Below are 27613 nucleotides of genomic sequence, written 5' to 3'. Positions count from 1 at the left end.
CTTACTTAAGGAAGGATATACTGGCTTTGGAGGAGGTACAGAGACGATTCACTAGGCTGATTCCGGAGATAAGGGGGTTACCTTATGATGATAGATTGAGTAGACTGGATCTTTACTCGTTGGAGTTTAGAAGGATGAGGGGTGATTTTATAGAAATATTTAAAATAATGAAAGGGATAGACAAGATAGAGGCGGAGAGGTTGTTTCCACTGGTCGGGGAGACTAGAACTCGGGGGCACAGCCTCAAAATACAGGAGAGCCAAATTAAAACCGAGTTGAGAAGGAATTTCTTCTCCCAGAGGGTTGTGAATCTGTGGAATTCTCTGCCCAAGGAAGCAGTTGAGGCTAGCTCATTGAATGTATTCAAGTCACAGATAGATAGATTTTTAACCAATAAGGGAATTAAGGGAGCGGGCGGGTAAGTGGAGCTGAGTCCACGACCAGATCAGCCATGATCTTGTTGAATGGTGGAGCAGGCTCGAGTGGCTAGATGGCCTACTCCTGTTCCTAATTCTTATGTTCTTATGTTCTTATGCACCACTGCTCAAGCCATGTATTCATCTGAGCTATCCTGCGATTCCTACTTTGACTAGCACATGGCACTGGTAGCAATCCTGAGATTACTACTTTTGAGGTCCTACTTTTTAATTTAGCTCCTAGCTCCCTAAATTCATCTTGTAGGACCTCATCCCATTTTTTATCTGTATCGTTGGTACCTAAAGGCACCACGACAACTGGCTGTTCACCCTCCCCCTTCAAAATGTCCTGCAGCCGCACCAAGACATCCTTGACCCTTGCACCAAGAAGGCAACATACCATCCTGGAGTCTTGATTGCGGCGCAGAAATGTCTGTCCATTCCCCTTACAATAGAATCCCCTACCACTATCGCTCTCCCACTCTTTTTCCTGCCCAGCTGTGCAGCAGAGCCACCCACGGTGCCATGAACTTCGCTGCTGCTGCTTTCCCCTGATGTGTCATCCCCCTCAACAGTACGCAAAGTGGTGTATCTGTTTTGCAGGGGGATGACTGCAGGGGACCCCTGCACTACCTTCCTTCCACTGCTCTTTCTGTTGTTCACCCATCCCTTATCTGGCTGTGTACCCTTTACCTGCGGTGTGGCCAACTCAGTAAATGTGCTATTCACGACATCCTCAGCATCGCGGATGCGCCAGAGTAAATCCACCCGCAGCTCCAGTGCCGCAATGCGGTCTGTCAGGAGCTGCAGCCGGATACACTTCCTGCACATATAGTCGTCAGGGACACTGGTAGCATACCTGACTTTCCACAAAGCACAGGAGGAGCATGACATGTGTCCGAGCTCTCCTGCCGTGACTTAACCCTTAGATTAACTTAATCTGGCAACAGCAATGATAAAAGTTACATACTGATAAAGAAAAAGAAAAACTACTCATCAATTACCAGCCAATCACTTACCCCCTTGGCTGTGGCGTCACCCTTCGATTTCTTTCTACTTTTTTGCTTTCTCTCCCTGCAGCTGCACCAGCTAGCCTTTTATATGCCTCCCCACGCTGCCGCTCCGCCTCTCCGATGTCCCGCTGGATCCCGACGACTGTTGGGCCTTTTGTAGGCCTCCCCACGCTGCCGCTCCGCCTCTCCGATGTCCCGCTGGCTCCCGACGACTGTTGGGCCTTTTGTAGGCCTCCCCACGCTGCCGCTCCGCCTCTCCGATGTCCCGCTGGCTCCCGACGACTGTTGGGCCTTTTGTAGGCCTCCCCACGCTGCCGCTCTTTCTCTTCAACGTCCCGACTCTGCCTTTGACATGAGTGTCCTCGACTCCATCCCGCAGCATGCTACCCGCCACCATCTCAGCAAAACCCCAGCCCTGCACAAGGTAGAAAAGGCCATCCATCAGCTCAAGAACAACAAGGCATCGGGAACAGATGGAATCCCCACTGAGGCGCTAAAGTATGGTGGAGAGGCAGTATTGGCACGAATGCATGACCTCATCTCTCTCATCTGGAAGGAGGAGAGCATACCGGGAGATCTCAGAGATGCAGTAATCGTGACCATCTTTTAAAAAGGGGACAAGTTCGACTGCGGCAACTACAGAGGAATCTCCCTGTTATCAGCTACTGGGAAGGTCATCGCTAGAATCCTCCTCAACTGTCTTCTCCCTGTGGCTGAGGAGCTTCTCCTGGAGTCACAGTGCGGATTCCGTCCACTACGGGGCACAACGGACACGATCTTTATGGCGCGACAACTACAAGAGAAATGCAGGGAACAGCACCAACCCTTGTACATGGCCTTCTTTAATCTTACAAAGGCCTTTGACACTGTTAACCGCGAGGGAATATGGAGTGTCTTCTACCGTGAAGACTGATACAAAATATTTTTTCAATGTCTCTGCCATTTCCCTGTTCTCCATTATTAATTTCCCAGTCTCATCCTCTAGGGGACCAACATTTACTTTAACCACTCTTTTCCTATTTATGTATCTATAGAAACTCTTACTATCTGTTTTTATATTTCACGCTAGTTTACTTTCATAATCTATCTTCCCTCTCTTTATCATTTTTTTTGTCATTCTTTGCTGGCTTTTAAAAGTTTCCCAATCCTCTGACCTCCCACTAGTCTTGACCACTTCGTGTGCCATTGTTTTCCACGAGCTGTCAGTCAAGGGAAGGGGCGGAGCCTGGAGTCGAGGCGCTGTCAGTCAAGGGAGGAGCCGGGTGGGGGGGACCGGGAAGGCGCGTGCGCAGCAGTGGAGCTGTCAATTAGAGCGGAGGAGGCAGGCTGGCGCCGCCCACAGCCTCAGCTCCCAACTCGCGGCCAGTGCAGGTATGCTGAGGAAGACATTCAATAAAAAGGCTTCAGGATAAGCCTATTTACACATTTCTTTTTTGGAGAGAAAGGAGAAAAATTATCATTGATTTTTTGGGGGAAATGCATGGAAATTTACGCATCTGAGAGTTCTGCCATAATATACAGGATGGCTTTCCGTGTTTAGGGACACATAACGGACTGCAAAGCTTTGAAAAGAGAGAACGTGAGTTAAAGGTTGGCAATATTCTGTTTGCTCCGAGCGTGGTTGCCCATTTAACAAAAAAGGAAGGGGCATGGTGTTGTATTATTTATGGTGTTTTTTCTTTGCAGGTTTTTGATGCCTGCTGCTGCTGAACGATGTATCATGGGACGACTTCCAGCAGCCGAGTTACATCTGGGACTGACCGGCATCTTCGGTTGGCGGTGTTGATTCTGTGCGTTGAAGTCTTGCTTTGTGTTTGCACTGCGGATCAGATTTCGGGTAAGTTCCCTGTACTAACTGGACCAAGTACGTTATGTTTGCAATGCCTAGGCACAAATATGGTTCGAAGGACCTAGATCTGTTATTTATTTGCCATGCAATACGTATAAATATGAATGGTTCCAGCTAAAGTTATTTAAAAAAAAATCAGCTTCAATCTTGTATAGTGGAAACCTGCTATGTGTATGTAGGTTATATAAATATTTATGGCGTTCATTTTTAAAATTGCTAACATTACGAACGAATCCCGTCCTAAATTGGATGATGCACCGTTCTATAATAATAGGAGCGTTGCACCATGCAATACACAAAGGATTATTCTGCTGCCAAGGTGGAGCTGTGTTCAAGGTGGCTTTAAGACATCAAAGTGTAATGGTTATTAATTAAGCGCAAGCCTGAGATCAGTCGGAACCCAGTCACTGTAGGTGAGGAAAGTTTGCAGTTTGGAAGGTGCTTCTGCATTTCTGGCTCCGGGACGGCACTAAATGACTGGCTGGCCTTCTCGCCTTTGACATGTGATGTGTGAAGGATGGTCAGACCTTGCTTCAGTGGTGAGTCAGAAGGTTGTGGGTTCAAGCACCACCCCAGGCACTGAAGCACATAAGTCTAGACTTATACTTCAGTCCAGTACTGCTGGAGGTGCTGTGCTTTTGATGGACTTTCAGGTGGGTGTGAAAGATCATATGACTGGAAAAGCAGGTGTGTTCTCCCCGTGCACTGGCCAACATTTATCTCACAACTGATGCCACTAAAATAGAATATCTGATTATTGTTTGTGGGATCTTGCTGTGTGCAAATTGGCTGTGACATTTCCCTGCATTATAACAGTGACTACAATTCAAAGGTTGACTGTTATGCACTTTCGAATGTTGTGAAAGTTGCTTTATAAAAGTGAGATTTACCTTTACAGTGAGTTCAACGCCTCTGTCCTGCTGTGATGTGCTTGCTCGCTCCTTGCTTACAGTTATGAGACACACACGTGGCAAATGGTGTTCCACAAGGATCAGTGCTGAGATATCAGTTTTTCACAATTTATATTAATGGTTCAGACTTTGGAATCAAAAACACAATTTCTTAATTTGCAGATGACACCAAATTGGGGGATAGTCAAAACTGAGGAGGACCTCTTAAGACCGGGACCAATATCTTGCGGGAGGGTTTGCTTGTGCTGTTGGGGAAGGTTTAAACAAGCTTGGCAGGAGGTTGGGAACCTGAGAATAGATTCATAAGGGAAAGAAGCAACGCTGCAATTGGAAAGCAGAAAATTAGAAAGTGAATTTGGAAAGTAGAGGAAACAAAGGCTAGAAAATAGACAAGAAGTGCGAAATGGTATATACCCTGTACTTCAATGCAAGGAGTCTAGGGAATAAGGCAGATGAGCTGAGAGCACAGATAGACATTTGGGAATACGATAATATAGCTATTACTGAGATATGTCAGAAAGAAGGGCAGGTATGTCAGCTTAACATTCCTGGCTACAGGGTTTTCAGACGGGATAGAGAGGGGGATAAAAAAAGGAGGGGGGTTGCAGTATAGATTAAAGAAACAATTACAGCTGTGAGGAGGATCATCAAATGAGGCCATATGGGCTGAGTTGAAGAACAAAATGGGACGATCACACTGCTGGGAGTGTACAATAGAGCCCCAAACAGTTAGAGGGAGCTAGAAGAACAAATATGTGGGCAAATTTATGAGAAGTGCAAAAACAATCGGGCAGTAAGAGTAGGGGATTTCAATTACCCTGATATCAACAGGCATAGAATTGGTATGAAAGGTATAGAGAGTGCAGAATTCCTAAAATGCATTCAGGAGAACTTGTTTTAGCAAGTATGTAGCATGCCGAACAAGGGAGGGGGCGGTTAGTTTTGGGGAATTAAGTTGGGGAGGTGGACGGGGTTTATCAGTAGGAGAACATTTAGGTGCTAGTGATCATAATTCAGTTAGATTCAGTAGTTATGGAAAAGGGCAAAGATAGACCAGAAATAAAAGTTCTCAACTGGCGGAAAGCCAATTTTACTAAGCTGATGTGATTTAGCCAAAGTGGACTGGAAACAGCTACTGGAAGGTAAATCAGTGTCAGAGCAGTGGGAGGCATTCAATGTGGAGATCCGGGGGGGGGTTCAAAGCAAATATGTTCCCTTAAAGAAAAAAGTGGGGCTAACACATCTAGAGTCCCCTGGATGTCAAGAGGCATACAGGGTAGGATAAAGGGTATGACAGATACCGAAGGCTCAATACTGCAGAAACCCTAGAGGAGTATAGAAAGTGCAGGGGTGAAATTAAAAAGGAAATTAGGAAAGCAAAGAGAGAGCATAAAATCAAGGAAAACCCAAAGATGTTTTATGAATACATTAAGCGCAAGAGGATAGCTAAAGAAAGAGTAGGGCCTATTACGGACCATAAAGGTGGTATCCAGCCAGGTTCGGCAGGGCTCAGTGCTGGGTCCCTTGCTTTTTGTGGTATATATCAAAGACTTGGATTTGAATGTTGCGTGTATGATTAAGAAGTTTGCAGATGAAACTAAAATAGGCTGTGTAGTTGATAATGAAGAAGAAAGCTGCTGGCTGCAGGAAGATATCAATGAACTGGTCAAGTGGGCAGAACAGTGGCAAATGGAATTCAATCCAGAGAAGTGTGAGGTAATGCATTTGAGGAGATCTAACAAGGCAAGGGAATACACATTAAATGCTACGACACTGAGAAGTGTAGAGGAACAAAGGGACCTTGGAGTGCATGTCCACAGATCGCTGAAGGTAGAGGCCAGATGGATAAGGTGGTTAAGAAAGCATATGGAATGCAGGTTGGATCTCCCTTATCCGGGACTCCCTTATCCGGCACCACCTCTTGTTCGGCATCATTCCCGCCGCCGGGGGGCACATGTGTAGAACACGGACGGATCCTCCGACATGAGCAAATTGATGTCCTTCCTCGTTGCCGACTCCCACAAGCACTCCCAGCGGCAGCGAGGAAGGACGCCGGGGAGGTGGGGGGGGCGGGGGGAGGATCGGCGGCGGTGGAAGAGATGGAGTCGGGAATCCGGCGGAGATTGCAGTGGAGCAGTTGGGAATATTGGGTCTGGCTAGCTTGGGGCTGGGAGTGTGGCAGAGAGATTGTGGGTGGGGACGGTGAATCACGGGGTCAGGCCAGCGATCGGAGTTCATGAAAGTTGTAAAAGTTATGCTTAATGTTCACAATAATGTGTGTACTTGGTCGCTATTGCACACAAATGAAGACACGGTCTGTTTTTGACCAATGATTGACACCAATGAAGTTGTAAAAACGGTTTGTATAACATTGCTCCCCTTATAACACGCTGTTAAGCTCATAATAAAGGATGAAACTGAGTACTGTGAGTTCTTAGCTCCTTTAATTAGACTCCAGAGTCCAGGTACTGCATGGGTGGCCTGCTTATATACAGTGCTCCCAAGGGATGCTGGGATCCCTTGGGACTGCAACAGGTTGGTCCTCTGGTGGTGTTGTGATACAGGTTGCCAAGGGTTAAATACATAACATCACTCCCTCGTAAAGTCAATAGTACACTTATTTACAGGGTGAGACGATCTGGGGCTTTTCGCTCCCTTGTCTATCGTCTCGGTATAAATGTGGGTATGGGTGAGTTGGTTAGTTCTTCACTGGGCTGCTGGGCAGCCGGCCTTGCCGGGCTGCTGGGGATGGTGAGTTCAGCTTCGCGGTCAACCATGATGTCGGTTGCCACTTGTGTGTGTGTGTGTGTGTGTGTGTGTGTGTGTGTATTGGAGGGTCGAAGTTGGTGGTGTCCTCTTCGGGTTGCTCGTAGCTGTTAGTGAACCGCAATTTGATTTGGTCCAAATGCTTTCTGCACGTTAGTCCATTGGCCAATTTGACCTGAAACACCATATTCCCTTCTTTGGCTATGACCTTGCCAGTGAGCCATTTGGGACCATGTCCATAATTGAGTACAAACACAGGATCATTGACCTCAATATCACGTGACAAATTTGCGCGATCATGGTACATACTTTGTTGATGCCGCCTGCCCTCTATGTGATCATGGAGATCAGGGTGGACAAGAGAAGGTATTGTTTTGAGCGCCCTTTTCATGAGCAGCTCGGCTGGGGGAACCCTGGTGAGAGAGTGGGGTCTGGTGTGGTAGCTGAGCAGAACTTGGGACAGTCGGGTCTGTAGGGAGCCTTCCGACATGCGTTTCAAGCTTTGCTTGATGGTCTGAACTGCCGTTCTGCCTGGCCGTTGGATGCGGGCTTGAACAGGGCAGATGTGACGTGCTTGATCCCATTGCGGGTCATGAATTCCTTGAATTCAGCACTGGTGCAACACGGCCCATTGTCGCTGACAAGCACATCAGGTAGGCCGTGTGTGGCAAACATGGCTCGTAGGCTTTCGATGGTGGCGGTGGACGTGTTACAGACATTATTACACATTCAATCCATTTTGAATAAGCATCCACGACAACCAAGAACATTTTGCCTAGAAATGGGCCCACATAGTCAACATGGATCCTCGACCACGGTTTGGAGGGCCACGACCACAAACTTAACGGTGCCTCTCTGGGTGCATTGCTCAGTTGAGAGCAAGTGTTGCACTGGCGCACGCATGACTATAAATCTGAGTCGATGCCGGGCCACCAGACATTGGATCTGGCTGTGGCTTTCATCATTACAATGCCTGGGTGGGTGCTGTGTAGGTCACGAATGAACGTTTCTCTGCCTTTCTTGGGCAAGACCACGAGATTACCCCACAAAAGACAGTCCGCCTGCAAGGACATTTCGTCTTTGCGTCTGTGGAACGGCTTAATCGCCTCCTGCATCTCCGCTGGGACGCTGGACCAGCTCCCATGGAGGACACAGTTTTTTATTTTTTACCAGGGACAGTAAAGGATCCTGGCTGGTCCAGGTCCTGATCTGGTGGGCCATAACGGGTGACTTTTCGTTTTCGAATGCATCCATCACCATGAGCAAGTCTGCAGGCTGTGCCATTTCCATCCCGGTGGTGGGCAATGGTAGCTGACTGAGAGCATCAGCACAGTTCTCTGTGCCCAGTCTGTGGCGGATTACATAGTTCTATGCCGACTGCGTGCGCACCCAGCTTTGGATGCAGGCAGAGGCATTGGTGTTAATCCCTTTGCTCTCTGAGAATAGCGATATGAGCAGCTTATGGTCAGTTTCAAGCTCAAACTTGAGGCCAAACAAATACTGGTGCATTTTTTTCAGCCCGTAAATGTACGCCAGAACTTTTTCAATCATGCTGTAGGCCCTTTCGGCCTTGGACAGACTCCTGGACGCACAGGCAACCGGTTGCAAAATCCCTGATTCGTTAGCCTGTTGTAACACACACCCGATCCCATATGACGACGCATCGCAAGCTAGCACTAATCGTTTACATGGGTTATACAGAACAAGTAGTTTGTTTGAACATAACAGATTTCTGGCTTTCTTAAAGGCAGCCTCTTGTGAATTCCCTCATACCCAGTCATCTCCCTTGCGCAGAAGCTCATGTCGGGGTTCTAGCAAGTTGCTTAACCCAGGTAGGAAATTACCGAAATAGTTGAGGAGTCCCAGGAACGACCGCAGCTCCGTCACGTTCTGTGGTCTCGGCGCGTTCTTGATGGCCTCCGTCTTGGCGTCGGTGAGTCTGATACCGTTTGCTGCAATTCCCCTTCCCAAGAACTCGACCTCCGGTGCCAGGACAAAACACTTCGAGCGTTTCAACCTGAGTCCCACGCGATCTAGCCGACTTAGTACCTCTTCCAGATTCTTCAAGTGTTTGATGGTGTCCCAACCTGTAACCAGTATGTCGCCTGGAAAACCACAGTGCGAGGAACCGACTTTAGCAGGCTCTCCATGTTTCGTTGGAAAATTGCCGCGGCTGACCGATTCCCAAACGGGCATCTGTTATAGATGAACAGACCTTTGTGCGTGTTGATGCATCTGAGGCCTTTCAAAGATTCCTCCAGCTCCTGTGTCATCTCGGCCGAAGTCAGGTCCAACTTTGTGAACGTCTTCCCTCCAGCCAGGTAAAATTATGCAAGGTTTTGATAGAGTAAGTACAGAGAGAGTGGCCCAAAACTTCCGACACCCCGGGTCCGTACGAAGGCATCGGAAAAGCCGGTTTTCAGTGCACAATGCGCATACTCTGAAAACCGGGTTTTCTGATCTGTCAAGCTGGAGCTTGAAAGATCGTAGCCAGATCGGGAGCGATGACATTTGCATGGGCAAGATTGCAGGATTTACACATATCTTGCCTGGCAAATGTTCTCACAAATCTTGCGCCTGAAAAAGCTGGCGCATAGCCTACTTTTACAGGTGCAAGTGTTTAAAAACACACATAAACACATTAAAATTAAATAAAATAAACACGTTGTATTGTTAAAAACTCTGCCCATTAAGGTAAGTTTATTTTTAACCCAAATTACAAAACTTGAAAAAAATCGGAAATATATATTTTTTTTCTAAGGCATTTATTAACTTTAATTTCAATTAATTTCAATTATGTGAGGTTTATTTTTTATTAGTATGTGTTTGTTTTTTCCCCCCATTAATAGCACTGAGAACTCATAGTTACGCGAGTCTCAATGCTATTAATGGGAACTTGTGAACTACCTACCTGATTGGCTGAGCAGTCACACGTGACTGCATCTTCTGTGTCGGAACCCTCTGGACGGAAGCGCGCTTCGCAGCGCAGGAAGAGAAGGCCTCCCCATCGGAATTCAGGGCGCCCCCTAGAACGCCAGGTACTTTTGTAGGCCTCCCGACTCGACGCTGCTCTGCCTCCTCGATCTCCCGCTCCCCGACTGCGACTGATGGGCCTCTTGTAGGCCTTCCGAATCGACGCTGCTCCGCCTCCTCCGCCTGCAGCACCTGTCGGACTGCATTGCGGCACTGGAGCTGCGGGTGGATTTACTCTGGAGCATCCATGATACTGGGGATGTTGTGAATAGCACTTTTAGCGAGTTGGCCACACCGCAGGTAAAGGGTACACAGCCAGATAGGGGATGGGTGAACAACAGGAAGAGCAGTGGAAGGAAGACAGTGCAGGGGTCCCCTGCGGTCATCGCCCTGCAAAACAGTTACACCGCTTTAGGTACTGTTGAGGGGGATGACTCAACAGGGGAGAGCAGCAGCAGCCAAGTTCATGGCACCGTGGGTGGCTCTGCTGGACAGGAGGGCAGGAAAAAGAGTAGGAGAGCTATAGTGGTAGGGGATTCTATTGTAAGGGAAATAGATCGACGTTTCTGCGACCGCAACCGAGACTCCAGGATGGTATGTTGCCTCCCTGGTGCAAAGGTCAAGGATGCCTCGGAGCGGGTGCGGGGCATATTAAAGGGGGAGGGCGAACAGCCAGTTGTCGTGGTGCATATAGGTACCAACAATATAGATAAAAAATGGGATGAGGTCCTACAAGACAAATTTAGGGAACTAGGAGCTAAATTAAAAAGTAGGACTTCAAAAGTAGTAATCTCAGGATTGCTACCAGTGCCACATGCTAGTCAGAGTAAGAATCGCAGGATAGCTCTGATGAATACGTGGCTTGAGGAGTGGTGCAGAAGGGAGGGATTCAAATTCCTGGCACATTGAAACCGGTTCTGGGGGAGGTGGGACCAGTACAAATCGGATGGTCTGCACCTGGGCAGGACCGGAACCAATGTCCTAGGGGGAGTGTTTGCTAGTGCTGTTGGGGAAGGTTTAAACTAATATGGCAGGGTGATGGGAACCTATGCAGGGAGACAAAGGGAAGTAGAATGGGGGCAGAAGCAAAAGATAGAAAGAAGAAAAGTAAAAGTGGAGAGCAGAGAAATCTCAGGCAACAAGCAAAAAAGGCCACATTACAGCAAAATTCTAAAGGGGCAAAGTGTGTTGAAAAGATAAGCCTGAAGGCTCTGTGCCTCAATGTGAGGAGTATTCGGAATAAGGTGGACGAATTAACTGTGCAGATTGCAGTTAACGGGTATGATGTAATTGGCATCACAGACATGGCTCCAGGGTGACCAAGGCTGGGAACTCAACATTTAGGAAAGATAGACGGAAAGGAAAAGGAGATGGGGTGGCATTGCTGGTTAAAGAGGAAATTAATGCATTAGTAAGGAAGGACATTAGCTTGGATGATGTGGAATCGGTATGGGTGGAGCTACGGAATGCCAAAGGGTAGAAAACGCTAGTGGGAGTTGTGTACAGTCCACCAAACAGTAGTAGTGAGGTTGGGGATAGCATCAAACAAGAAATTAGGGATGCATGCAATAAAGGTACAGCAGTTACCATGGGCGACTTCAATCTATATATTGATTGGGCTAACCAAACTGGTAACAATGTGGTGGAGGAGGATTTCCTGGAGTGTATTAGGGATGGTTTTCTAGACCAATATGTCGAGGAACCAACTGGAGGGCTGGCCATCCTCGACTGGGTGATGTGTAATGAGAAAGGACTAATTAGCAATCTTATTGTGCGAGGCCCCTTGGGGAAGAGTGACCATAATATGATAGAATTATTTATTAAGATGGTGAGCGACACAGTTAATTCAGAGACTAGGATCCTGAATTTAAGGAAAGGTAACTTCGATGGTATAAGACGTGAATTGGCTAGAATAGATTGGCGAGTGATACTTAAAGGGTTGATGGTGGATAGGCAATGGCAAACATTTAAAGATCACATGGATGAACTTCAACAATTGTACATCCCTGCCTGGAGTAAAAATAAAACGGGGAAGGTGGCTCAACCGTGGCTACCAAGGGAAATTAAGGATATTGTTAAATCCAAGTAAGAGGCATATAAATTGGCCAGAAAAAGCAGCAAACCTGAGGACTGGGAGAATTTTATAATACAACAGAAGAGGACAAAGGATTTAATTAGGAGGGGAAAAATCGAGTATGAGAGGAAGCTTGCTGAGAACATAAAAACTGACTGCAAAAGCTTCTATAGATATGTGAAGAGAAAAAGATTAGTGAAAACAAACGTAGATCCCTTGCAGTCAGATTCAGGTGAATTTATAATGGGGAACAAAGAAATGGTGGACCAGTTAAACAAATACTTTGGTTCTGTCTTCACCAAGGAAGACACAAATAACCTTCCAGAAATACTAAGGGACCAAGGGTCTAGTGAGAAGGAGGAACTGAAGGAAATCCTTATTAGGCGAGAAATTGATGGGCTTGAAGGCCGATAAATGCCCGGGGCCTGATGGTCTGCATCCCAGAGTACTTAAGGATGTAGCCCTAGAAATAGTGGATGCATTGATGATCATTTTTCAACAGTCTATCGACTCTGGATCAGTTTCTATGGACTGGAGGGTAGCTAATGTAACACCACTTTTTAAAAAAGGAGGGGGAGAGAAAACGGATAATTATAGACATCGGTAGTGGGGAAAATGTTGGAATCAATTATTAAAGATGAAATAGCAGCACATTTAGAAAGCAGTGACCGGATCGGTCCAAGTCAGCATGGATTTATGAAAGGGAAATCCTGCTTGGCAAATCTTCGAGAATTTTTTGAGGATGTAACTGGTAGAGTGGACAAGGGAGAACCTGTGGATGTGGGGTATTTGGACTTTCAAAAGGCTTTTGACAAGGTCCCACACAAAAGATTGGTGTGCAAAATTAAATCACATGCTATTGGGGGTAATGTAGTGACATGGATAGAGAATTGGTTGGCAGACAGGAAGCAGAGAGTCGGGATAAACGGGTCCTTTTCAGAATGGCAGGCAGTGGGGTGCCGCAGGGCTCAGTGCTGGGACCCCAGCTATTTACAATATACATTAATGATTTAGATGAGGGAATTGAGTGTAATATCTCCAAGTTTGCAGATGACACTAAGCTGGGTGGCGGTGTGAGCTGTGAGGAGGACACTAAAAAGCTGCAGAGTGACTTGGACAGGTTAGGTAAGTGGGCAAATGCGTGCCAGATGCAGTATAATGTGGATAAATGTGAGGTTATCCACTTTGGTGGCAAAAACACGAAGGCAGAATATTATCTGAATGGCGGCAGATTAGGAAAAGGGGAGGTGCAATGAGACCTGGGTGTCATGGTACATCAGTCATTGAAAGTTGGCATGCAGGTACAGCAGGCGGTGAAGAAGGCAAATGGTATGTTGGCCTTCATAGCTAGGGGATTTGAGTATAGGAGCAGGGAGGTCTTACTGCAGTTGTACAGGGCCTTAGTGAGGCCTCACCTGGAATATTGTGTCCAGTTTTGGTCTCCTAATCTGAGGAAGGATGTTCTTGCTATTGAGGGAGTGCAGCGAAAGTTCACCAGACTGATTCCCGGGATGGCTGGACTGACATATGAAGGGAGACTGGATCGACTGGGCGTGTATTCACTGGAGTTTAGAAGGATGAGAGTGGATCTCATAGAAACATATAAAATTCTGACGGGACTGGACAGGTTAGATAGAGGAAGAATGTTCCCGATGTTGGGGAAGTCCAGAACCAGGGAACATAATCTAAGGATAAGGGGTAAGCCATTTAGGACTGAGATGAGGAGAAACTTCTTCACTCAGAGTTGTTAACCTGTGGAATTCCCTACCGCAGTGGGTTGTTGATGCCAGTTCATTGGATATATTCAAGAGGATCCCTTACGGCTGAAGGAATCAAGGGGTATGGAGAGAAAGCGGGAAAGGGGTACTGAGGTGAATGATTAGCCATGATCTTATTGAATGATGGTGCAGGCTCGAAGGCCGAATGGCCTACTCCTGCACCTATTTTCTATGTTTCTATGTTTTTATGTCCACGAGGAGGCAATTGCCCTTGGGAAGGCCTCCAGCGGAATTTCTGGCACAGTGTTTCCACTTGTGGGGAAGAGCATAACAGAGGCCATCAATATAAGATAATCACCTAAAATCAAAATGGGATTTCCGAAGGAACTTCTTTACCCGGAGAGAGGTGAGAGTGTGGAACTCGCTACCACAGGGATTGGTTGAGGCAAATAGTATAGATGCATTTAAGCAGATGCTAGATAGCATATGAGGGAGCAGGGAATAGAGGGTCAGATGAGGAAAAATGGGACGAGGTTCGAGTGGACCATAAACTTAGGGGCCGAACTTGGTGGCCTTACCGCCCACTGCTGCTGGCTGCAGCCGAGCTTTTTGGGCGGTCTCCCCTCAGTGACAGTTTCCTCTAGGCCTTCTGCCGGTGGGAGGGGAAGACCGCTGGGATCCGCCCGCTGACAGCCGCTAGCGTGCAAGGTGCGTAAGTGACCTCCCGCCCGCCGAGCTGCCATTTTGGTGCGGGCGGGAATCGGCGGCAACAGGGGGAAGAGCTGTTGCGTGAAGGCAGGTCTAACCCCAACGGTAAATACGAAGACCTGAAAAAAAAGTTTAGTGAACTTTTTTTTTTAGCGATTTATGTAGATGGGTTCCCCTGAAGGTATTCTAGTGGGGGGGGGTTTTTGTGCAAATTTTAATTTTTAGCTGTTTCCCCCCCTTCCAAGGCCCGACTCAATCTTCGGTGGCACTTTGGCGAGAATCGCATTTTGGCGAGATTGGGAGCTCCCGCCTGCTGCCGCCCAGATTTACGGCGTAAGTCATTTTTTTGCCGCTGGACAGTACTGGCATATCTTTTAGAGGAATCTTCCTGGAAAAGTACCACCAGGTCTCTCGGCAGTCCTTTGGTCGGCACTTGGGCGGGCCTTACCTTTCACCAAGTTCGGCCCCATGGGCTGATTGGGCCGAATGGCCTGTTTCTGTGCTGTATATCCTATGTAATCCTATGTAGATAACATGGTCAACAGGGCGATCAGGCTCGTGTTAAAACCTGCAAACCTTACCCAGCAGGAAAGTCAGCATCCAGGAGACTGTCAGAATCCTCAACACGCTGCAAAATCTTCTAGCATCTCCACACCAAGACCTGATCTAGTGCCCATCGATGTTGTTGCCTCTCACCTGCTCAAGTCTCGATTGTACTGCTTCTGTCTTGCCCGATCATGTGATTCCCAGTGCTTGGCAATGTTGGTTGAAGAAGGAATATTGGCCAGAGATGGGAGAACTCCCCTGCTCCTCTGCTCTTCTTCAAATAGAGAAACGGATCTTTTATGCCCACCTAAACAGACATACAGGGCCTCGGTTTAACATTGTAACTGACAGAAGCAGTGACCGCCGCACAGTCATTGTGGAGACGGTATCCCGTCTTCACACGGAGGACACCCTCCATCGTACTACCACTGTGCTAAATGGGATAGATTCAGAACAGATCTAGCAGCTCAAAACTGGGCATCCATGAGGCACTGTGAGTCATCATCAGCAGCAGGATTATATTCCACCACAATCTGTAACCTCATTAGCCGGGAAATTGTGTTGGGGAAATTGATGGGATTGAAGGCCGATAAATCCACAGGGCCTGATGGACTGCATCCCAGAGTACTTAAGGAGGTGGCCTTGGAAATAGTGGATGCGTTGACAGTCATTTTCCAACATTCCATTGACTCTGGATCAGTTCCTATGGAGTGGAGGGTAGCCAATGTAACCCCACTTTTTAAAAAAGGAGGGAGAGAGAAAACAGGGAATTATAGACCGGTCAGCCTGACATCGGTAGTGGATAAAATGATGGAATCAATTATTAAGGATGTCATAGCAGTGCATTTGGAAAGAGGTGACATGATAGGTCCAAGTCAGCATGGATTTGTGAAAGGGAAATCATGCTTGACAAATCTTCTGGAATTTTTTGAGGATGTTTCCAGTAGAGTGGATAAGGGAGAACCAGTTGATGTGGTATATTTGGACTTTCAGAAGGCGTTCGACAAGGTCCCACACAAGAGATTGATGTGCAAAGTTAGAGCACATGGGATTGGGGGTAGTGTACTGACATGGATTGAGAACTGGTTGTCAGACAGGAAGCAAAGAGTAGGAGTAAATGGGTACTTTTCAGAATGGCAGGCAGTGACTAGTGGGGTACCGCAAGGTTCTGTGCTGGGGCCCCAGCTGTTTACACTGTACATTAATGATTTAGATGAGGGGATTAAATGTAGTATCTCCAAATTTGCGGATCACACTAAGTTGGGTGGCAGTGTGAGCTGCGAGGAGGATGCTGTGAGGCTGCAGAGCGACTTGGATAGGTTAGGTGAGTGGGCAAATGCATGGCAGATGAAGTATAATGTGGATAAATGTGAGGTTATCCACTTTGGTGGTAAAAACAGAGAGACAGACTATTATCTGAATGGTGACAGATTAGGAAAAGGGGAGGTGCAAAGAGACCTGGGTGTCATGGTACATCAGTCATTGAAGGTTGGCATGCAGGTGCAGCAGGCGGTTAAGAAAGCAAATGGCATGTTGGCCTTCATAGCAAGGGGATTTGAATACAGGGGCAGGGAGGTGTTGCTACAGTTGTACAGGGCATTGGTGAGGCCACACCTGGAGTATTGTGTACAGTTTTGGTCTCCTAACCTGAGGAAGGACATTCTTGCTATTGAGGGAGTGCAGCGAAGGTTCACCAGACTGATTCCCGGGATGGCGGGACTGACCTATCAAGAAAGACTGGATCAACTGGGCTTGTATTCACTGGAGTTCAGAAGAATGAGAGGGGACCTCATAGAAACATATAAAATTCTGACGGGGTTAGACAGGTTAGATGCAGGAAGAATGTTCCCAATGTTGGGGAAGTCCAGAACCAGGGGTCACAGTCTAAGGATAAGGGGTAAGCCATTTAGGACCGAGATGCGGAGGAACTTCTTCACCCAGAGAGTGGTGAACCTGTGGAATTCTCTACCACAGAAAGTTGTTGAGGCCAATTCACTAAATATATTCAAAAAGGAGTTAGATGAGGTCCTTACTGCTAGGGGGATCAAGGGGTATGGCGAGAAAGCAGGAATGGGGTACTGAAGTTGAATGTTCAGCCATGAACTCATTGAATGGCGGTGCAGGCTAGAAGGGCCGAATGGCCTACTCCTGCACCTATTTTCTATGTTTCTATGTTTCTATGTTTCATGGCCTATATCTCACTCTACCATTACCATCAAGCCAGGGGACCAACCCTGGTTCAATGATGAGTGTAGAAGAGCATGCCAGGAGCAGCACCAGGAATACCTAAAAATGAGATGCCAATCTGGGGAAGCTGTAACTACATGCATGCTAAACAATGGAAGTAGCATTCTATAGACACAGCTAAGTGATACCACAATCAACGGATCAGATCAAAGCTCTGCAGTCCTGCCACATCCAGTCGTGAATGGTGTTGGACAACTAACGGGAGGAGGCGACTCCATGAATATACCCATCCTCAATGATGGCGGAGCCCAGCATGCAATTGCAAAAGACAAGGCTGAAGCATTTGCAACCATCTTCAGCCAGAATTGCCGAGTGGATCTCAGCCTCCTCCTAAGATCCTCACCATCACAGAAGCCAGTCCTCAGTCAATTTGATTCACTTCACGTGATATCAAGAAACAGCTGAGCACACTGGATACAGCAAAAGGTATTGGCACCAACAACATCCCGGCTGTCGTGCTGAAGACTTGAGCTCCAGAACTAGCCGTGCCTCTAGCTAAGCTGTTCCAGTACAGCTATAAAACTGGCATTTACCCGACAATGTGGAAAACATAAGAAATAGGAGCAAGATCAGGCCATTTGGACCCTCGAGCCTGCTCTACCATTTAATAAGATCATGGCTGATCTGACCTTGGGTTCAGCTCCACTTCCCTGCCTGCTCCACATAACCCTTCACTCTGTAATTGTTCAAAAATCTATCTATCTCCGCCTTAAATATATTCAATGACCCAGCCTCCACAGCTCTCTGGGGCAGAGAATTCTACAGATTTACGACACTGCGAGAAGAAATTCCTCCTCATCTCAGTTCTAAATTGGTGAACACTTATTCTTAAACTATGCCCCTTGTACTAGGTTCTCTCACGAGTGGAAACATCCTCTCTACATCTACCTTGTCGAGCCCCCTCAGGATCTTATATGTTTCAATAAGATCACCTCTCATTCTTCTAAACTCCAATGAGTATAGACCCAACCTGCTCAACCTTTCTTCATAAGTCAACGCATTCATCTCAGGAATCAACCCAGTGAAACTTCTCTGAACAGCCTCCGATGAAAATATATTCCTCCTTAAGTAATGAGACCAAAACTGTACGCAGTACTCCAGGTGTGGTCTCACCAATACTCTGTACAGTTGTAGCAGGACTTCTCTGCTTTTATACTCCATCCCCCTTGCAATAAAGGCCAACATTCCATGCCTTCCTGATTACTTGCTGTACCTGCATACTAACGTTTTGTGTTTCATGCACAAGGACCTCCAGGTCCCTTTGCACTGCAGCATTTTGCAATTTCCATTTAAATAATAATTAGCTTTTTTATTATGCCAAAGTGGATAACCACACACTTTCCCACATTATACTCCATCTGCCAAATGTTTGCCCACTCACTTAGCCTGTCTATATCCCTTTCAAGATATTTTGTGTCCTCCGCACAACTTGCTTTCCCAACTATCTTTGTATCATTGGCAAACTTGGCTACATTACATTCGGTTCCTTCATCCAAGTCATTAATATAGATTGTAAATAGTTGAGGCCCCAGCACCAATCCCTGCAGCACCCCACTAGTTACTGTTTGCCAACCGGAAAATGACCCATTTATCACGACTCTCTGTTTTCTGTTAGTTAGCCAATCCTCTATCCGTGCTAATATATTACCCCCAATCCCGTGAGCTCTTATCTTGTGCAGTAACCTTTTATGTGGCACCTTATCAAATGCCTTCTGGAAATCCAAATACACCACATCCACTGGTTCCCCCTTATCCACCCTGTTCGTTACATCCTCAAAGTTCTCCAGCAAATCTATCTCCCTCTTAAATATATTCAGTGACTTGGCCTCCACAGCCTTCTGTGGTAGAGAATTCCACAGGTTCACCACCTTCTGAGTGAAAAAATTTCTCCTCATCTCGGTCCTAAATTTCCTATCCCATATCCTGAGACTGTGACCCCTTATTCTCGACTTCCCAGTCAGGGGAAACATCCTCCCCGCATCCAGTCTATCCAACCTAGTCAGAATTTTATACGTTTCAATGAGATCCCCTATCATTCTTCTAAACTCTAGTGAATACAGGCCTAGTCAACCCAATCTCTCCTCATACTACAGTCCTGCCATCCCAGGAATCAGTCTGGTGAACCTTCGCTGCACTCCCTCTATGGCAAGTATATCCTTTCTTAGGTAAGGAGACCAAAGCTGCACCCAATACTCCAGCTCGGTCTCGCCAAGGCCCTGTATAATTGTACTAAGACATCCTTGCTCCTGTATTCGAATCCTCTTGCAATGAAGGCCAACATACCATTTGCCTTCCCAACTGCTTGCTGCACCTGCATGTTTGGTTTCAATAACTGATGTACAAGTCTGTACATCGACACTTCCCAAACCATCACCATTTAAATAATACTTTCTCCTTATGTTTTTCCTACCAAAGTGGATAACTTCACATTTATCCACATTATACTGCCTCTGCTATGTGTTTGCCCACTCACTCAACCTATCTAAATCGCCTTGCAGCGTCTTTGCATCCTCCTCACAACTCACAATCCCACCTAGTTTAGTGAAAACAAATGTAGGTCCCTTGCAGTCAGATTCAGGTGAATTTATAATGGGGAACAAAGAAATGGTGGACCAGTTAAACAAATACTTTGGTTCTGTCTTCACGAAGGAAGAGACAAATAACCTTCCGGAAATACTAGGGGACCAAGAGTCTAGTGAGAAGGAGGAACTGAAGGAAATCCTTATTAGGCGGGAAATTGTGTTCGTGAAATTGATGGGATTGAAGGCCGATAAATCCCCGGGGCCTGATGGTCTGCATCCCAGAGTACTTAAGGAAGTAGCCCAAGAAATAGAAAATAGGTGCAGGAGTAGACCATTCTGCCCTTCGAGCCTGCACCGCCATTCAATGAGTTCATGGCTGAACATGCAACTTCAGTACCCAATAGTGGATGCATTGGTGATCATTTTCCAAGAGTCTATCGACTCTGGATCAGTTCCTATGGACTGGAGGGTAGCTAATGTAACGCCACTTTTTAAGAAAGGAGGGAGAGAGAAAACGGGTAATTATAGACTGGTTAGCCTGACATCGGTAGTGGAGAAAAAGTTGGAATCCATTATTAAAGATGAAATAGCAGCACATTTGGAAAGCAGTGACGGGATCAGTCCAAGTCAGCATAGATTTATGAAAGGAAATCCTGCTTGACAAATCTTCTAGAATTTTTTGAGGGTGTAACTAGAGGAGTGGACAAGGGAGAACCAGTGGATGTGGGGTATTTGGACTTTCAAAAGGCTTTTGACAAGGTCCCACACAAGAGATTGGTGTGCAAAATTAAAGCACATGGTATTGGGGGTAGTGTACTGACGTGGATAGAGAACTGGTTGGCAGACAGGAAGCAGAGAATCGGGATAAACAGGTCCTTTTCAGAATGGCAGGCAGTGATGAGTGGGGTGCTGCAGGGCTCAGTGCTGGGACCCCAGCTATTTACAATATACATTAATGATTTGGATGAGGGAATTGAGTGTAGTATCTCCAAATTTGCAGATGACACTAAGCTGGGTAGCGGTGTGAGCTGTGAGGAGGACGCTAAAAGGCTGCAGGGTGACTTGGACAGGTTAGGTGAGTGGGCAAATGCATGGCAGATGCAGTATAATGTGGATAAATGTGAGGTTATCCACTTTGGTGGCAAAAACACGAAGGCAGAATATTATCTGAATGGCGGCAGATTAGGAAAAGGGGAGGTGCAATGAGACCTGGGTGTCATGGTACATCAGTCATTGAAAGTTGGCATGCAGGTACAGCAGGCGGTGAAGAAGGCCAATGGTATGTTGGCCTTCATAGCTAGGGGATTTGAGTATAGGAGTAGGGAGGTCTTACTGCAGTTGTACAGGGCCTTAGTGAGGCCTCACTTGGAATATTGTGTTCAGTTTTAGTCTCCTAATCTGAGGAAGAACGTTCTTGCTATTGAGGGAGTGCAGCGAAGGTTCACCAGACTGATTCCTGGAATGGCAGGACTGTAGTATGAGGAGAGATTGGGTCGACTGGGCGTGTATTCACTGGAGTTTAGAAGGATGAGAGGAGATCTCATAGAAACATATAAAATTCTGACGGGACTGGACAGGTTAGATGCAGGAAGAATGTTCCCGATGTTGGGGAAGTCCAAGTCCAGAACCAGGGAACATAATCTAAGGACAACTATTGTACATTCCTGTCTGGCGTAAAAATAAAAAAGGGAAGGTGGCTCAACCGTGGCTATCAAGGGAAATCAGGGATAGTATTAAAGCCAAGGAAGTGGCATACAAGTTGGCCAGAAATAGCAGCGAACCCAGGGACCGGGAGAAATTTAGAACTCAGCAGAGGAGGACAAAAGGTTTGATTAGGGCAGGGAAAATGGAGTACGAGAAGAAGCTTGCAGGGAACATTAAGACGGATTGCAAAAGTTTCTATAGATATGGAAAGAGAAAAAGGTTAGTAAAGACAAACGTAGATCCCCTGCAGTCAGAATCAGGGGACGTCATAACAGGGAACAAAGAAATGGCAGACCAAATGAACAAGTACTTTGGTTCGGTATTCACTAAGGAGGACACAAACAACCTTCCGGATATAAAAGGGGTCAGAGGGTCTAGTAAGGAGGAGGAACTGAGGGAAACCCTTATTAGTCGGGAAATTGTGTTGGGGAAATTGATGGGATTGAAGGCCGATAAATCCCCAGGGCCTGATGGACTGCATCCCAGAGTACTTAAGGAGGTGGCCTTGGAAATAACGGATGCATTGACAGTCATTTTCTAACATTCTATTGACTCTGGATCAGTTCCTATGGAGTGGAGGGTAGCCAATGTAACCCCACTTTTTAAAAATGGAGAGAGAGAGAATTATAGACCGGTCAGCCTGACCTCAGTAGTGGGTAAAATGATGGAATCAATTATTAAGGATGTCACAGCAGCGCATTTGGAAAGATGTGACATGATAGATCCAAGTCAGCATGGATTTGTGAAAGGGAAATCATGCTTGACAAATCTTCTGGAATTTTTTGAGGATGTTTCCAGTCGAGTGGACAAGGGAAAACCCTTGATGTGGTATATTTGGACTTTCAGAAGGCTTTCGACAAGGTCCCACACAAGAGATTAATGTGCAAAGTTAAAGCACATGGGATTGGGGGTAGTGTGCTGACGTGGATTGAGAACTGGTTGTCAGACAGGAAGCAAAGAGTAGGAGTAAATGGGTACTTTTCAGAATGGCAGGCAGTGACTAGTGGGGTACCGCAAGGTTCTGTGCTGGGGCCCCAGCTGTTTACACTGTACATTAATGATTTAAACGAGGGGATTAAATGTAGTATCTCCAAATTTGTGGATGACACTAAGTTGGGTGGCAGTGTGAGCTGCGAGGAGGATGCTATGAGGCTGCAGAGTGACTTGGATAGGTTAGGTGAGTGGGCAAATGCATGGCAGATGAAGTATAATGTGGATAAATGTGAGGTTATCCACTTTGGTGGTAAAAACAGAGAGACAGACTATTATCTGAATGGTGACAAATTAGGAAAAGGGGATGTGCAACGAGACCTGGGTGTCATGGTACATCAGTCATTGAAGGTTGGCATGCAGGTACAGCAGGTGGTTAAGAAAGCAAATGACATGTTGGCCTTCATAGCGAGGGGATTTGAGTACAGGGGCAGGAAGGTGTTGCTACAGTTGTACAGGGCCTTGGTGAGGCCACACCTGGAATATTGTGTACAGTTTTGGTCTCCTAACTTGAGGAAGGACATTCTTGCTATTGAGGGAGTGCAGCGAAGGTTCACCAGACTGATTCCCGGGATGGTGGGACTGACCTATCAAGAAAGACTGGATCAACTGGGCTTGTATTCGCTGGAGTTCAGAAGAATGAGAGGGGACCTCATAGAAACGTTTAAAATTCTGACGGGTTTAGACAGGTTAGATGCAGGAAGAATGTTCCCAATGTTGGGGAAGTCCAGAACCAGGGGTCACAGTCTAAGGATAAGGGGTAAGCCATTGAGAACCAAGATGAGGAGAAACTTCTTCACCCAGAGAGTAGTGAACCTGTGGAATTCTCTACCACAGAAAGTTGTTGAGGCCAATTCACTAAATATATTCAAAAGTGAGTTAGATGAAGTCCTTACTACTAGGGGGAATCAAGGGGTATGGCGAGAAAGCAGGAATGGAGTACTGAAGTTGCATGTTCAGCCATGAACTCATTGAATGGCGGTGCAGACTAGAAGGGCCGAATGTCCTACTCCTGCACCTATTTTCTATGTTTCTATGTTTCTATGATAAGGGGCAAGCCATTTCGGACCGAGATGAGGAGAAACTTCTTCACTCAGAGAGTTGTTAAGCTGTGGAATTCCCTACCGCAGAGAGTTGTTGATGCCAGTTCATTGGATATATTCAAGAGGAAGTTAGATAAGGGACCAAGGGGTATGGAGAGAAAGTGGGAAATGGATACTGAGGTGAATGATCAGCAATGATCTTATTGAATGGTGGTGCAGGCTCGAAGGGCCGAATGGCCTCCTCCTGCACCTATTTTCTGTGTTTCTATGTTTCTATGTGTAGTCAGCAAACTTGGAAATATTACATTTGATTCCCTCATCCAAATCATTTATATATATTTTGAATAGCTGGGGCCCAAGCACTGATCACTGTGGTCTACAGTTTCCTGTTTTCTGTCTCCCTCCTTTTTTAAATAGTGGCATTACATTTGCAGTTTTCCAAACCACTGGGACCTCTCCAGACTCCAGGGAATTTTGGTAGATTGCAACCAATGCATCCACTATCTCTGCACCCACTTTTTTTAAGACCCTAAGGTACAGGCCATCAGGTCCAGGGGACTTGTCCACCTTTAGTTTCATTATTTTACTGAGTACTTTTTCTTTAGTGATAGTGATTTTTTAAAGTGCCCCCCCCCCGCCTCCCTCCTTATAGCCCCTTGATTATCTATTCATAGGAATGTTTGTATTGTCTTCTACCAATACAAAATATTTGTTCAAAACCTTTGCCATTTCCTCGTTCGCCATTATTAATTCCCCAGTCTCATCCTCTGAGCGACCAACATTTACGTTAGCTACTCTCTTCCTTTTTATATACCTGTAGAAGCTTACAGATGTTTTCAATTTGATACTATTCTTTATTTCCTTAGTTAGCCACATATGGTTCTCCCTTCTCTTAAAGTCTCCCAGAGCCATTCCCTCCTAACTATAAACCTACCTGTTGGATAGGGATGATGATGGAGGAATCTGGGACGTTGGCTAATGGGTATGTCAGGCTGTTGCTTGACAAGCCTGTGGGAAGCACCCCCAATTTTGGCAGATGTTAGTTAGGAGGAGTTGCAAGGTAAACTAGGCTGTTTGTGCCTTTGTCATGTTTGGTGGTCCGTCCGGTTTTATTTTAATTGTACTTTGTAGCAGCAGTTTGGAGCAACTGAGTGGCTTGCTCGGCCATTTCAAAGGGCAGTTAAGAGTCTGGGTAAGGACAGCAGATTTTGTTTCCTGAAGGACATTTAATGAACCAGATAGGTTTTTACGACAATCTGATAGTTTCATGGTCACCATTACTGATACTAGCTTTTTATTCCACATTTATTTCATTAAAATTATAATCTGCACTGTCATAGAATCGAACACTGGTCAGTTGTGTTGCAGGTGAGAATTCTACACCTAAACCACCAATGTTTCCCCAGAATACATCAACCTTTGATAAGGTAAGGATTACAGTCCTTGAGTCTGGCACCACTTGGCCACCAGCTGCATGGTGGGATTTGAACTCATATCTCTGGATCATTAGTCCAGGCCTTTGGATTACTAGTCCAGTGACATAACCACTATGCTACCATACATTAGCTTTTAATTGCTTCATTAAGTGATTGTTAAGCCACTTGAAAGGCATGAAAGAAGCATTATTGAAGCGGAGTGCTGATTGGCCAGGTCCTGGCTCCAGAACTGATGAAATCTAACTGAACAAACGTGCTCAGCCAAGAACAGAAGTAACAAGCACTTTGTGCCCATTGATTGCGGCAAGCAAACACTTGGCTGGACTGACGCCCTGCACTTCTAAAAACAGAACAGTAAACTGCTTATGTGTGTATTGTAATGAACCAATATTCTTTCAACGTTTCATGTCCTGGAACTTCAACCAATCAGCTCTCAGAGATCAGCACTGCCTTCAAACTCCCTGTTTAACCAGTCGAATCCCAGAACGAGGGATCAATCAGATCCTATAATAAGCTGGGAACTGCTATTTCTGATGGGTGGAAAATCAACTATTACATGTTATGGAAAAAACTGTTCTTTGGCATGCAGTCCTGATGAGAGCTCCTTGCCAAACCACCTCACTATCCACCCTCGGCAACTTTACACATAATTAGTAATGTTATGTATGTATGTGAACCTCACCAATATGTAAGACTTGCCACTAGGGGGCACCCCTGTGGGAGACCTAAAGGTCACCTGTGCACACTGGGCAAGCAGGTATAAAAGGTGATTTACCATGCTGCTTCTCCACTCTGGAGTCTGAATAAAGAGACTAAGGTCACAACAGTTTGAGCTTACAATACAGTCCTGTGGATTTATTCTGAACACTACAAATTGGCGACGAGAAACGGATCACAAACTTTCATGCAGTAATGGCTGCCGTTGGTATTCTTGAGAGTTTTGTTAAGGGTGATGATTGGGAAGCCTTTGTTGAGCGCCGACCAGTGCTTCATGGCCAACGAACTGGACAAGGCTGAGATGGCGGTCAAGCGCAGGGCGATTCTCCTCACCGTATGTGGGTCTTCGATATATGGCCTCCTCAAAAGTCTGCTGGCACTAGTCAAACCAACGGACAAGTCTTACACAGAGTTGTGTACGCTGGTTCGGGAGCACCTCAAGCCGAAGGAGAGCATCTTAATGGCCAGGTATCGCTTTTACACGCACATTGCTGCGAGGGCAAAACGTGGCGAGTTTTGTCGCCGACCTAAGATGCCTTGCGGGACAGTGCGAATTTGCAGGATCCTTGGGGGAAATGTTGCGGGACTTTTTTGTGCTTGGAATCGGCCACTAGGTCATTCTTCGCAAACTGCTGTCTGCTGAATCCCTAGATCTGAGCAAAGCCATCACAATAGCCCAAGTCTTCATATCCACGAGCGATAACACGAAACAGATATCTTCACAGAATTGAAGCTCGCCGGCAATACTGTGCATAAAATAATGTTTTCAGCAGGTCGAACTGTACAGGGCAGGGCCCACACGACCGCAGAGGCCAGATCTAGGCCTAGAGTGACTCCGAGTCCGCCGTAGGACATGAATGCATATCCATTAGCAGCATGTTGGCGCTGCGGGGGCAGTCATAGAACTCATCAATGTCGATTCAAGCCCCATGTGTGCAAAGGCTGTGGAACAATGGGGCACCTCCAGCGAATGTGCAAACGACCTGTGACTCATCACGTGGCAGAGTCAGGAGAGGATGACCGATCCAGCGAGGATCACACTAAACGAGCAGGAGAGGCAACTCAACCTGAGGATGAAGAGGAAGTCTATGGGATACACACCTTAACCACCAAAAGCCCTCCAATAATATTAAAAGTTGAACTCAACGGCACTCCAGTCTCCAGGGAATTAGACATGGGGGCGAGTCAATCAGTTATGAGTCAGAAGGCATTCGAGAGGCTGTGGAGCGACAAAGCACAGCTATCCAAGCTGATCCCGACTCAGGCAAAGCTGCGCACCTACATCAAGGAACTGATACCAGTTATTGGTAGTGCGGACATAAGAATATCCCATGAGGGAGCGGTGCACGATTTACCACTGTGGATTGTTTCAGGTGATGGGCCAACGCTGCTTGGTAGAAGGTGGATGGGGAAGATTGGATGGAACTGGGAAGACCTCTGCGTACCTTCTCCAGCGAACGACGTCTCCCCTGCTCAAAGGCTGAGCAAAGCCCCACCTTCAGCTGAACCAGGCATCGAAGTGCAGATCCATTTGCAGATCCCCGAGGCACAGACCACGAGAAGGTAAAGTTCAACCGAGCAGCGGTACAGGCGCAGTAACCACCACCTAAAGCCGACGACCTCTTCGCGACAATGGAAGAGGTTCCAGGTCGACCATGCAGAGTGGGACTGCGGCCGGAACGATCCGAATGCATCCTCCTAACACCAGAGGCAAAAATCCCTAGGGAGGAAGATCGCGGCAGTCGGCATCACGGACACGGATGAGAGTGCGTCCAGACCACGGGACGAGAGTGCGTCCAGACCACGGGACGAGAGTGCGTCCAGACCACGGGACGAGAGTGCATCCAGACCACGGGACGAGAAGGCATCCAGACCACGGGAAATGTGTGATGAAAATGGAGCGTTTGATTATGAAACCATGTACTGGGCAAACGCAGAAAGCATTTGGACCAGAACAAACTGCAAACTACAAATAACCAG

At 46.6% G+C, this 27613-nt stretch overlaps 1 protein-coding gene across 1 annotated transcript in view; it reads left to right on the top strand.

The window, feature by feature from the left end:
* Window positions 1-2977: 2977 nt before the first annotated feature.
* Window positions 2978-27613, top strand: part of susd4 (sushi domain containing 4) — a 247139-nt gene continuing 222503 nt past the window's right edge. The window contains exons 1-2 of the mRNA XM_070884571.1: window positions 2978-3008; window positions 3116-3266. Of these exons, the coding sequence (XP_070740672.1) occupies window positions 3143-3266 (124 nt within the window). The 5' untranslated portion in view covers window positions 2978-3008; window positions 3116-3142. The remainder of the gene's footprint in view (window positions 3009-3115; window positions 3267-27613) is intronic.

This window comes from Pristiophorus japonicus, chromosome 7 (genome assembly GCF_044704955.1).
Source record: "Pristiophorus japonicus isolate sPriJap1 chromosome 7, sPriJap1.hap1, whole genome shotgun sequence".
Taxonomy (NCBI): domain Eukaryota; kingdom Metazoa; phylum Chordata; class Chondrichthyes; family Pristiophoridae; genus Pristiophorus; species Pristiophorus japonicus.
Note: the sequence above shows the minus strand (reverse complement) of the source record. Positions and strands in the feature narration are given on the sequence as shown.